The 13,367-nt window shown below is 46.1% G+C and overlaps 1 protein-coding gene across 1 annotated transcript; it reads left to right on the top strand.

Annotated features, from left to right (window-relative positions):
• The first annotated feature begins 392 nt into the window (after positions 1–392).
• EEF1A1 (eukaryotic translation elongation factor 1 alpha 1) lies at positions 393–4,966 on the top strand. The gene is made up of 8 exons (XM_048845921.2): positions 393–532; positions 1,297–1,486; positions 2,353–2,532; positions 2,630–2,926; positions 3,160–3,310; positions 3,547–3,803; positions 3,982–4,216; positions 4,565–4,966. Exons 2-8 carry the CDS (start codon positions 1,343–1,345, stop codon positions 4,687–4,689), a joined length of 1,389 nt encoding a protein of 462 aa, XP_048701878.1. The 5' UTR covers positions 393–532; positions 1,297–1,342; the 3' UTR covers positions 4,690–4,966.
• Positions 4,967–13,367: the final 8,401 nt, after the last annotated feature.

Here is a 13,367-nt window from a genome sequence, read left to right as displayed (position 1 = left end):
GGCGATGTGGGGGAGGGGCAGGGAGCAAGGGGAAGGGTGGGGGGGATGGGCAGAGGGGACAGGGGGCAGCGTATGGGGATCGGATGGGAGGGCCCCCCCCCCGGCGGTGACTGCCGCTGCCCTCGGCAGCCGGGGCCGGGGCTGGAGCGAGCGAGTGACACTCAGCGCTGGCGGGTCGGGAGGGGCGGCAGCGATTCAGGCCAAGGCCGGAGTCCGCTCTCTGGGCAGCCGGGAGGGGCCATCACCAAACTCCCCGAGGGGAGATCCAGCGGTGCAGCGCGAGGGATGGCCCCTCGTGCAGTCGGTAGCGGGGCTGCGGCCGGCAGCGCCTCCCCCGTTTCGGGGGCAGCAGAGCACTTTGTCCCCGCTCCCTGCCGGGCCCGACGCTAGGGGCGGTGGGAGCGGCGGGGAGGAGCGAGTTGAACGCTGGAGTGGTGACGTGTCCCGCACGCCCCGCCCCCGCGCAGGATATATAAGCGCCGCGGCTCACGTTGTCGGTCTTTTTCGCAACGGGTTTGCCGACGCCTCGCAGGTGAGAGCCGGCCGCGTGGTGCAGGCCCGCGGGCCCATGTGGCTGGAACAGTCGGGCCCGAGGGGCAGGGTGGGCGAATGCGGCCACGCGCGGGGAAGCTGCGGCGCGTGCGAGGGCCGGGGCTGGCGTGGGGAAGGGACACGAGGGAAGGGGGAGGGAGAGGGGCCCACAAAATGGCGACGTGTCCCTCGCGCTGCCTCTTGCGTGCGGGGTCTGGGCCCCGGGGGGGGGGGAGGGGCCGCTACATGCGGGGCCTTGGAACCCCCTCCCCCCCGGTGACTCTGGGGGGACTGTCCCTCCTCCCCTCGGCCTGGTGGCGCGGGCTGGCCGGCGGCGCGGCAATGGGGGGGGTGGAGAATAGGGTCGCGCTCCCCGGTGCAGGGCCGCTCCCATTCCCCGCCGCCCGCTCAGCGAAGATGGCCGCTTCCTCTCTCCCCTCCTCCCCGAGCGCCACAAAATGGTGGACGCGGCGGGCCGGGCGGAGGGTTAGTTACACAAAGGAGCTGCGCCCGGGCCTGGCCCCGGCTCTGCGCGCTCCGGCCGCATGGCAGCGCCTCGAGCCCGCGAGGGACCGAGCCGGCGGCGAGGGGGGCTCAAGCGCTTCTCGCGTGTGGAGCCCCCCCCGCGGTGGGCGGAGCCGTGGCCCTCGAGTACCGCCTGGGCCTAGTCACGGCCTCGAGGCCGCCCCGCCCTGGGGCGGGCGCCTCCCCCCGTTAGCGAGGCTCTGGCCCGGGGTGATCCCTGCCGTGTTTTCTCTTCTCTAGGTGTTGATTTTGTAACGAGCGAGCCGGACGCCGCGAGCCACCCATCATGGGCAAGGAGAAAACCCACATCAACATCGTCGTCATCGGCCATGTCGACTCCGGCAAGTCCACCACCACCGGGCACCTCATCTACAAGTGCGGGGGCATCGACAAGAGGACCATCGAGAAGTTCGAGAAGGAAGCTGCGGAGGTACCTTCGCTGGCCCGAAAGATTTAATTAGCCCAGTAGCCTGGTTTAAGTGCAAAATGGAGGCTCTGAGAGCAGCCTGGTTTGGTTACTCCAGGCCACTGTTGATGAAGTAGCACCGTGCTCCGTAAGCAGCGCTTTTCAACTACTCTGCAGGCAGTAGATCTACACCCATCTGTCAGGACAGGGAGAAAATACCTGATTTATCCAGAGACTTCAATAACAGCAGGGATTTTCAGAGTTCTCAGCCTCTGACTGGGTGTTCAGTCAGACAGGCAATGCTAAACAGTTTTGTGTAAGCAGCTGCTGCATTCAGGTTTTTTGCTAATGGTAGAGGAATACATGGCTCTTCTTATATCAAGTTGAAAAACATTTGTTACTACCTGTGTCTGCTCCATATGTTCATCAGTGTACATTCATTTCTATGTAGTAGATGAGACTGCATTTCAATTAAAAAAAATACTTTGAGTGACATTAATTATACTAGCTATAAAAATTGCCTGTGGGTGAATAGCACATCTTCTAGATGTGGAAGAGATTACAGTGGTATGAAAACAACTTGAAGCAGACACTTGATATGAGGGCTTGTATTTGTAAGGTCTAATGTTAAAAGATCTGTTAATATAATTAACAGACTGAAGGCTAAAGTGTCATTAGGTTAAATAACTGAGAAGAGGTGGAATCTCTCACCAGTTGTGCCAAATGTGTTCAAGCCAAAGCTGTATTAGCATTACAGAAAACTAGCTGCAACAGAAGCCTTGTACTATTTTAGACATTTTCCTCTGTTCACTAACATACAAATTGTTTTAAACAGTCATTTAGAAAGCAGTGCAAAATATACTAATGTTACACTTTTTAACCATCTGTAGATGGGCAAAGGTTCCTTCAAATATGCCTGGGTTTTGGACAAGCTGAAGGCTGAGCGTGAGCGTGGTATCACAATTGACATTTCTTTGTGGAAATTTGAAACTAGCAAGTACTATGTCACCATCATTGATGCTCCTGGACACAGAGATTTCATCAAAAACATGATTACTGGCACCTCCCAAGTATGTAAACACTATGAATTCAGTGGAGGATTTTAGTGTTTTCTGACCTATATTTGTGGTCCATGCAAAAGAAACTAATGAATCTTTTTCCCCAAAGGCTGACTGTGCTGTCCTTATTGTTGCTGCTGGTGTTGGTGAGTTTGAAGCTGGTATCTCGAAGAACGGGCAGACTCGTGAACATGCCCTTCTGGCCTACACACTGGGTGTAAAACAGCTGATTGTTGGTGTGAACAAGATGGATTCCACTGAGGCACCGTACAGCCAGAAGAGATACGATGAAATTGTCAAAGAAGTCAGCACCTACATTAAGAAAATTGGCTACAACCCAGACACCGTAGCTTTTGTACCAATTTCTGGTTGGAACGGAGACAATATGTTGGAGCCTAGCTCTAATGTAAGTTTGTTTATCTTGTATATTAGAATTAAATTGGAGGGACTGCCAGAGTGAATTGTCTGGATTAAGAAACAATGCATTTGAGTGGAGTTTATAGCTGTTTAAAACTGGATCAGATGAGGTTTCGTGTTTCACAGACTACCTTAAGATATCAAGGAGGAAATGTATTTGTCCTTCCTATTTCTACATCACAATTTCTAAACGCAAGTTACATTTGTGCTGCTTTTTGTTAGATGCCCTGGTTTAAGGGATGGAAGGTTACTCGTAAGGATGGCAATGCCAGTGGAACTACCCTGCTAGAAGCTTTGGATAGTATACTGCCACCAACTCGTCCAACTGACAAGCCTCTGCGTTTGCCTCTGCAAGATGTCTACAAAATTGGTGGTAAGTATTTTGTGTGAATAGTTCTGTAACTTTTTCTCCATTAGTAAGCTTTTTAAAATACAACAATCAGATTGACCGTGATAGTCTATCCCTTTAAAAAGCAGAAATGCCAACATTTGCCAGAATGTTTTTCTTTAGCAGGAGAAAGGTATGACACTTAAAAACCCACCAGTTTGTATAAAACCTTAGTTAAATTGGAAGGAGTAAAAACCTAGAGTTGCTTCTTTTCTTTTCAGGTATTGGTACTGTTCCAGTTGGTCGTGTGGAAACTGGCATCCTGAAGCCAGGCATGGTGGTAACATTTGCACCTGTCAATGTAACAACTGAAGTAAAATCTGTTGAGATGCATCATGAAGCTTTGAGTGAAGCTCTGCCTGGTGACAATGTTGGCTTCAATGTCAAGAACGTGTCTGTGAAAGATGTTCGCCGTGGTAACGTTGCTGGTGACAGCAAGAATGACCCCCCAATGGAAGCTGCTGGCTTCACTGCCCAGGTACTTTTCAGAACCATTTGAAGATCTCTGAAACATATTTATGGATTGATGCAAATATTGGTTCATCTTGTTTGGAGTGAATACTTCGAAATTTTCTCTAAAAGATAATTACTCTGTCTTTTTAACCAGCTTAACCCAACAAGTTATGCTGAGGTTACTTTTTTTAATATACTTACAGGTCATCATCCTGAACCACCCAGGCCAAATTGGTGCTGGTTATGCCCCTGTGCTGGATTGCCACACTGCTCACATTGCTTGCAAATTTGCTGAACTGAAAGAGAAGATTGATCGTCGTTCTGGTAAGAAATTGGAAGATAGTCCTAAATTCCTGAAATCTGGAGATGCTGCCATCGTTGACATGGTCCCAGCCAAACCCATGTGTGTCGAGAGCTTCTCTGACTACCCTCCTCTGGGTAAGTGGTTTTCTAAAATGACTGCTTGTACATTCATGGTATGTTAGTGCCATGCTCTTTTAGAAATCTGTCTTAGTTTCTTGGGTGGTATCCACTTTACTTTGTTAGGTGTCATTGACACTTTAAGCTTGCTATAAATAAGACTTTGTGCAGTGCTCCATAACCCTTTTAAAATGGGTGGAGGCCAAATTCCAGTTTACCTTCAGATACTTCCAATTTCATTTGCAGTTGGTTTTATATTTTTACTTCCTGCCATATCATGAGTGGTATTGTCATACACACTCTGAATGAGGCAACCTCTATCTGTATACTCCCATACAAAATTATAAAATATCATTTTGTTTCCAGGTCGTTTCGCTGTGCGTGACATGAGACAGACCGTTGCTGTTGGTGTCATCAAGGCAGTTGATAAGAAAGCTGCTGGAGCTGGCAAGGTCACAAAGTCCGCCCAGAAGGCTCAGAAGGCTAAATGAAAATTCTGTACATCAGCTGCCACCTCAGTCTTAATCGGTGGAAGAGCGGTCTCAGAACTGTTTGTCTCAATTGGCCATTTAAGTTTAATAGTAAAAGACTGGTTAATGATTACAATGCATCGTAAAAGCATCAGAAGGAAAGGAATGTTTGTGGACCATTTGTTTCGTGGCAGTTTAAGTTATTAGTTTTTAAACCAGTAAATTTTTTTAATGGAAACAACTTGACCAAAAATCTGTCACAAAATTTGAGACCATTAAAAACAAAGTTTAATGCTAAGTTTGTGTGTTCTTTGGATTAATATTGACTCTATAGGAAAACTATATATCCAATTTATTAGAGTAAAATTCACCTTTAACTCACGCAAATATAAAATATTAATTGAATTGCAAAGCAGAAATAAAAATTAAGTCTCTTTTGAATGTCCTGAACGGTACAGGAGGACTCAGTTTCAAAATTTTGTATCCATTTTACACATCCTTAAACAATTCCTCATTGACTGAAGATACCTGCTGCACTGCACAAATCAGATGCAGTAATGTATTGCAGAGTGGCGCATTCTACAATACGTTCAGTAAACAGATTTTTTTGGACTGAGGAAGGTGAGATGGACAGTTAACATCAAAGGGTAAATTTTCGTTTTGTCCATGTACCATTAGATTAGTTGGGACATCTTGCACACACATGAGCTCAATTTCCACTTTGTTTTCTAGTTTTCTAGTTTGTCCATAACCTAAATGGGATAGGTATGTAACAGTACATTCATGCATTTGCTTAGGTCATTTATTAATTTGAATTCTATGTATTCCAGATCATAAGTCTGAAAGCTGCAGTGAACTTAAATTCTGCTGCTGAAATCAGCCTGTGTAAAACTACTACTTGCAAAATCTTAATCATGAATAAATGTGGAGAATAGAACTAGTATGCATTTTAGTCACACTGGTTTTAAAACTAAATAAGAACTTTCTTAAATGTTAGAAGGCACATCCATACTTAAATATGGCTGGGGCTCTGAAATCTTCACCGAAGCTTGAGAACTGCTTGCTTGTCTAGTTGAATGGGATATTAGAATGCCAAAGGAGCCAAATTTTAAACCTGGGCAAGAATTTCTTTGAAGTCCAAAGGGCTTGTTAACATAATCTGAATCTGGCCCAGTTCTCTGTAAAAGCACACTGTAACAGAAGAAAAGGATTATTGGGGCTGTGATGGGATCAGGAAAAATAATATTAACTTGGAGCTGTATAATCCATTCCCAGCAAAGTGGTTTTTTTTTTTTTTTTGCTGTATGAAATACAAACCAATGAGATTGGAGTTGCAATTAATTTCGCAGGGGCCTGTAAAGTAGACAAATAGGGACAATGCAAGTTAATCGAGGTTTCAGTTGCACAATGATGCAAGATAATTAATCTTTCACATACATTCTTTCTACAGCCTCAACAAACAAGGTAGCAAAGATCACTAAACTTTGTGGCTGGTTAGTATTGCTTAAAAAAAAAAAATTAGCACCAACTTTAGTCAGACCAGTGCACCTCTATTTTTTATCTGCAACAACCTTTTTTTTTCCTTCACTTACAGACCCCTTGAAATGTGGTAGGAAGGGCCACTGTAAATAGTGAAAGGCTGTTTTTCTGTACGGACTTTATTTTCCCCACCCATCCCTCATTAATCTAATTGTTAGATAAACAATTAGTTTCACACCTTAGATATATTTCCTGGATAATACCAAGCTCTTCATACCTTTTTGTCTTAACCCCATGCCTTCTGCCTAACATCAACTATGTTTCTACAGAGTCTTTACTCACCTCTGCAAGGTAGAGCTTCTCCCCCCCCCCCCCAGTGAATTAATCTATTCCTTCAGGTAGTATTTAAAAGGGAATAATGGAAGTATCTCAATTTTCAGTGTTGACTGAGTTTAAAGGTTAATGTAGCTATCCCTAATAGCTGGAAGATCATTTGTTAAAATTATCACAAATGTAAAATTCTAGATAGTGTATACGTTTCCCATAAGCTGTGTGCAAATTCTGGCTAAAATAAAATTGTCCTCCAACCATGCCACTTCAGGAGTTGTCACTAATTCAATAAAAGAAAAATACTGCTGCTGGTAGAAATAGGGTCCTGTTCAATTAGAATGAAAAGCCTAGTAAAACTACCACAGCTCCAGTGAGCTATCTTTAAAGTCTACTAAAGCATGTGAACTGAGGGAAGATCTTGCATATTCATATTACAAATTCCTATCAACTAGCGATCAGGGTGTAGCTACTAGTTTTGCATTGATACCACTTTAGGACACAGTACAGATATAACATGTCACTTTGTTATCCTGTCACCTTTCTCTGCATGTTGAAAGCTCCTTAGTTTCCACCAAGCTGAGTTTTCCATTACAAACCTTGCTCTTAAAATCTGCAGGGTACTGTCTTAAACTGAGTCCTTGCTGCATAGTGGCTTGGAAATGAGTTTGTGCAAAGGAGGTGATTCAACATCAGAAGTTTCTGTAGAGGCAAAAAGACTGCCAACAGATTTAGCTTGCAGCCTAGCACTTACTGGCAGATTAAATGTGGCTAGCTGATGAACAACTGGCAGAGAAGGAGGGCAGAAAGATGGACGCTTGCGGTGGAACTTTTTAGGATCCTATTTTCACATGGTCTGTAAATTCTGAAATAAAAGTCATTTCCCTCAAATAGAATGTTGCAGCATGTGAGAAATGCAAAGACTTGTGGGAGAAGAATTCAGAGCTAAGTCTATGCCTGAGTTACTAAAACGTCACCTTTGATTATTAAAAGCAATTTACAGTTTAACTTTTCACCATTTATGCTGGGACTTTATTTTTGAGCACGTTCAGCTTTGACAGTGTAATTAGGCTAGTTTTGCTTTCTGGTTTTTATGATCTAATACACTGCTGTGGGGGATACTTTTCTAGAAATCTATGAACATATGTAAAAGCATATCTCTGATTTTATAAGCAAAATTTTGGGTTTAAACTACTTACGTCAACCCTCTAATAAATTCCATAGCTGAGAACTGCATCTGATCTCTGATTCTTTATTTCCCAAAATGTGTTCTTCCCAGCTGTCACACTGTCATTTATCTAAATAACTTAATATTCAAATTATCCCACAGTATTTGAGATTTGTTTGTGTGCAATGCTTTGATAACCCTACTTAAATCGTAAACATTATTACACTAGCCTATGGAGAAAGTGGTAGAATCCCCCTGTCAAATTTATTTCAAATTGGAATGGTCAGAGTAGTAAATAACTCTTGGATACTGACCTACATTGGAAGAATGAAACTAGCGCTCAAGTTAGGAGAGCTAGTGCTCTTTCTAATTTCTGTTGCACATCCTAGATTTCTAGTTTTTAATAGAAAAACAAACATAAAAATGTTAAATATTTTTTAAAAATCACCAAAGCTATGGCTCAAGCATTGTGTTTAACCTCAGGCTGGTGCCTCCCTAACTACCGTAACCCGATGAAACAGTTTTAATGAATGTGGGCAGAAGCACCAAAAATGAGAAAACAGGTCATTGTTAGAAAACTTGTGAGTGGACTGCTGCTCTCTTAAGGGTTCTTGAAATTTCTCTCCACTTATGGCAGGCAACTAGCAATGACCTTTGTTAGGGCTGACCTGCAGCTATTTAACTGAAGGTGTTATATGAAACAGATTTTCGTGAAAGGCTAAAGTACGTCTGGTTTAAACTGAAAGAAGTTGAGTTTAACTCAGGAAATAAACCAAAATAAACCACTGTTAAACTGAAATAATCTTTTACCCAGGGATGAATTCCAATGTAACCAAACCAGCATAATTAAAGTAGTGCAAGTTTGTGTATAGCTCACTGGTGGGCAACCTGCAGCCAGTCGGGGTAATCCGCTGGCGGGCCGTGAGACAGTTTATTTACATTGACTGTCCGCAGCTCCCCGTGACTGTTCGCAGCCAGTGGGCGCTGCGGGAAGTGGTGCAGGCTGGCTGCCGCGTTCCACAGCCCGCATTGGCCAGGAACGGTGAACCGTGGCCAATGGGAGCTACAGGCAGCCATGCCTGTGGACAGTCAATGTAAACAAAGTGTCTCGCAGCCTGCCAGCAGATTAGCCTGATGGGCCGCAGGTTGCCCACCACTGTTACAGGCAGAGGCTCAGATTAACTTTTTCCCAATATAGTTCTTACAGCAGAGGTTTTCTAAGTAACTGTGGGGCAGAGGTCACAGCAAAAAGTTCGGGGTGGCGAGCGGTGACGCCAGGCAGCTTGGGGAGGGACCACCACCTCCAGCGCAACTCACCTCAGTGATAGAGGTGGCGCTGTGGGTCAGTGTCAGCAGCCGCCATGGCCACACTGATGTTCACTCCTGGTAGCTTCTGTACCTAGTACTGGCTCTGCCTTAGGGCCCATCTCTCATGTGCCTGCCTCCACCCTGAAATCCAGAGGAGGGAGGGGTGGATATTGAGGGGGGGGGGAGGATGCTCAGCGCAAAACTTTGAAAGCGGCTTCCTTACCATAATAGGCTAGGCTACAGGATAAGCGCGCAAGTGTAAGATCCAAGTAAGATGGAGGGGAGATGTAAACTTCCAAAGGCCAGCTAACCTAGCTGCTGATGGGCTTGGCCATTAGCTGAGCGTATAAAGGTGTGATCTTTTGCTGATGGATGGTAAATGAGGAAAGTTATATTCTTTGGCTATCCCTTGATGTGAGGATGATGTCTGCCAAGGGGTTCATTGGTGGGGGGGGTCTTTGAGGAGCCCAATTCGTGCCCTGCAGCTTTTCCCACAGAAGTGATAGGTGTAAGCTTGGAGGAGACCTACAGTAGTTGTTGGCTGGACTGTTGTGGCCTTTCTTTCCTCCTTTTTCGCTTCTCATGAGCATGTCTGTTCTCCTCAAAGTGAGCGGGTGGAAGCATTAACATGGGCGTGACCACTGGAGCCTTTTTGCCATCCAGTTAATTAAAAATCATTTTGCTGAGAAAGGTGACATCTGGTTTTCGCAGCCCCTTCCGGTCCTAACCTGTGTGTGGTGTTAACTGGGGTCCTGCTACTTGTGAGGCAGCCTGACGCTGCCTCACAGAACCCCTCAGTTAAGCGTTAGCCCTTTGGCTTGCATTCTGGGCTACTGAATAGAAGGAGGCCCTGTGAAACTGGGCCTACATCCCTGCAGGCAGCCAAGAAGCTGTAAGGATGACAAACCTTGCATAGGGTGAGGCAAGCCGCTTTGTCTGCGTGAGACTGGAGAGACTTTATAGGAGGAGCGAGAATAAGAAAAAGCTTGTCTTGAATCCTCTGTGCGTCAGACAATTGAAGCCCAGGGGCCTATCCATTACCAATGGCCTTCTACAACAGGGTTAACACAGGCTCAGACACATCACAGAGCCACTTCCCCATTGGTAAGACTGCCCTGGCCGGGGATGGACACACAGGAGGCGTCAAATGCAGGGCAAGGAAACTGATCTCAGGCCTGGAAAGAGAACCTCATGGCAAGCACGCACAGTGCTGGATGGTGGCAAAAGGCTGGAGCCCTGCGAAAGGGAGGGGGTGAGATACGGTTCTGCCTCCTTGAGCAAAAAGCTGGCACCGTTAGTAGGTGATAAAAGGACTACACTGTGATCTCTTCACCTTTGCCACGCCTCATTCTGCGTGTCTAGGATGCTGCCTCTCAGCGCTCACTTTGCTCTGGCACTGAGACATATATGAGGGCTGTGACATGTGTCTCCACCATGCAGGCAGAGGCAGAGTAAGGTTTCCTGGGGCCCTGGGCCAGAGCAAGTGTGAAGGGGGGGGCTACCCCCTTTCCACCCCTTCTGCCTGCAGCCCCCCCCAGCTCCACCCCTTTCTGCCCCCTTCCCCCCGGCTCACCCCTGTTCCACCCAGAGTTCCCCCCTCATTCTCGCCCTACCAATCCCACAATCCCTTTTGTGCCTCCCCCCCCCCCCCCCCCCCCCGGCAGCCCCAAGACCAAAGAAGTTCCTTCAGTCCCAGGGCTGCAGCGTGGAGTCAGGTGTGGGAGGGGTCTTCCCCTGCCCCCCCCATGCTTCTGGGGGAACCAGGGTCAGGGCACTGGGGCTTCTCGCATCCCCCACAACTGTCTGGTGCTTCTGCCGGAGAGTGGGTCGGGGCGCTGGGGCTTCTTCCCCCATGCTGTGGCTTCTGCCAGGGTCGGAGGCTGGGGGGGGGGGGGGGGGAAGAGGCTTGTCCCGCTTGGTGCTGGTAGCGGGGTCAGTTGGCAGGGGCCCCTGGGCATCGGGCTGATTGGCCCAGTAGTTAATCCTCCACTGCATGCAGGAGGCATAAGAACTAACAAGAAGCTGTTGCTTGGCTAAGCTGCGCCAGTTAGACGTTGCCTTCTCAAAAGGCCAGTGATTGCTTTCTGAATGATCTTGCCCACCTTGTTCCTCACCCTCACTGCTACCTTGCTTTAAACAAACTAATCAATGCCAAGGAGTCTTGCTGTAATGATCTTGCTGTTCCCGCCTGCATTTCTGAATAGCTATCATCTGATGCTACCCAGTTCCCCAATTCCTGTTTTTAAATCCTGGTCTTTAATTATTAAAATATTTATCCCAAAAAATCCATTTTGACAGCCTCCAGTCCCTGCTTATAATGCATTGGTTAAAACAATGTTAAAAAATAAATCACTTCGAAGCTATTGCTCCTGCTCGGACAGCAAAGTGGTTATTCAGCTCCACCCAGTGGCACATCTCAGAGCTTTGTGAAACAGACACTTGCTTACAGCGTATTGCTGCAGAACAAAGGGTGGCCAGCACCTTGCAGCAAGAATGCATTCGCTAGTCATGTGTGTAATAAAACGTGGAATGCAGAATAGCAGCTTCTCCTTCTGCTATCTTACGGCCATTTCGGAGCAAACTAACCCAAAAGCACACAGCTGGGCCAAAAGACTCCATATGTATAATTTCTAGCATGTTGGGCACCTAAATCAGTAGTGACCTTTGGCAATCTTGGCTAACATCTCTAGCTTAGAAGTTTCTTCACCCTTCCCTATAAGAACTAATGATTATATATAAAGTGCTGAATTGACACAGCTAGTATTTAAACACCCTGGAGCTAGATAGCTCCAGCACCGTTTCTCCCTCTCTTTTGCTAATCACTGTAGTAGTTGTATGCGGTTTACATGCTAAAATTGACTAAACAAATCTGGCCTTCATAGGCTTAATTTTATTGCTAGTGTCTTCCCCGACCTTCCTTTATTGCAACTGGCAGAGAAGTTCCATGACTTAGGGCTTGTCCTCAAAAAGGCCATTCTCCCAGGCATCAATAGTTTTAGCCAGGGGACACTCAGTTATAGCTGCCAGGCTAGAGTAAGAGGTGGGGCTCTGAGACAACTCAGGACTGGCTCATTGAGGGTGTTAAAGCTCAGAGGCAGGATATTGAAATGGATCTGAAATTGAATAGGGAGCCAGTACTGACCAAATGTAATACAGGGCATGCTACATTCACTTCTCCCCCACCTGAGTCATCCCACACAGCTTCTGCATGGCTTTCCCTCTCCCCCCATTAGAGCATGCTGCAGCAGTGTAGACAGGAAGAGAGAAAACAGACTTGTTGAAAGGGCAGCATCTCCTTCATAGCTGAACTGTTGTTTCAACAGTTACAGGCATGACAAAACATCAAAGCTGTGCACGACCTTCATTGCCAGATCACCTTGATAGGCCACAGTACCTGCCAGTTTGTCGATGTCTCCCCCCTTTCTTTTACCATCAAACTATCCCAGATTCAGTTTGGGGCAACATCGTGGAAGTTCCAATTTTCTTCTGCAAAACTGAATTGTCTGCATTCCATAAGAAACTCTAGGAGCTCCGTGCTGTAGCATTATAGTCCATCTCACCTCTTTTGTTCCTGAGCTATTTTACTGGCAAACATTCTTGTTTGCCTTTGTAGCAGAAGTTTGCCCTTAATATGTACTCTATTGAAGGAAGGGAATACAAAGGATTCTCTTACTGAATGACTCCTAACAAGAAAGAACTCAGAGAAGCAAATGTTGTCTGCCAGGAACAACAAAAAAGAGAAAGAGGGTGAAGATATCAACAGGGAGTTCCTTTGAACTTTAAAATAGCTCTAACTAAATTGCTGATTAAAAACAGCAGTAACAGGGAACTGACGTGTTCCTTCCCCAAGAAACCACAGAACAGCAAAACTCAGCTGGTGTAAATTGGTATAGTGCCAATGAAGTCAACAACAAAGCCCTTTGGTTTCATGTCAATCTGGTCAATTTCTGTAAGTGCTTAGAGTACAGTATGCAACTTACACAACAAAAGGTTAAAACTCAAAGACTCAAATGAGACTGAAACTAGTATTATAACAATGAAGTTCAAAGAGATACATGCCAGGATTATGCACTGAACAGCAGTCTTACAAGCAGGGGTGCAGAAACCTCTGAACCTTCCAAACCATTGAGAACCAAAGGCCAGTCTACAGTTTGGCTGTCCAAAATACAAACCCACATAAGCTGACAGCCTACAAACCCTACTCGTGCACGCCTGGCCCCTGACTTGGCTCTTACTGTAAATGGAGAGGACAAGGATCTGCTCTGACATGACTGACTGACTGCTGGAAGGGAAACAAACATTCCCTGCAATGTTAGATCAAGAGCCACTCTACACTGGCTGAGGAAAAGCATTTAGAAAGTGTGTTTATAGTTTAATGCAAAATGATTTACTAGATTCAGATTCTGTATAAAAATAC

This window comes from Caretta caretta, chromosome 3 (genome assembly GCF_965140235.1).
Source record: "Caretta caretta isolate rCarCar2 chromosome 3, rCarCar1.hap1, whole genome shotgun sequence".
Lineage (NCBI taxonomy): Eukaryota > Metazoa > Chordata > Testudines > Cheloniidae > Caretta > Caretta caretta.
Note: the sequence above shows the minus strand (reverse complement) of the source record. Positions and strands in the feature narration are given on the sequence as shown.

Coding starts and splice junctions, on each gene's coding strand:
- EEF1A1 (XM_048845921.2), top strand. CDS start 1,343: ATGGGCAAGGAGAAAACCCACATCAACATCGTCGTCATCGGCCATGTC. Junction 2,533..2,629: donor TGATTACTGGCACCTCCCAA/GTATGTAAACAC, acceptor TTTTCCCCAAAG/GCTGACTGTGCTGTCCTTAT. Junction 2,927..3,159: donor TGTTGGAGCCTAGCTCTAAT/GTAAGTTTGTTT, acceptor GCTTTTTGTTAG/ATGCCCTGGTTTAAGGGATG.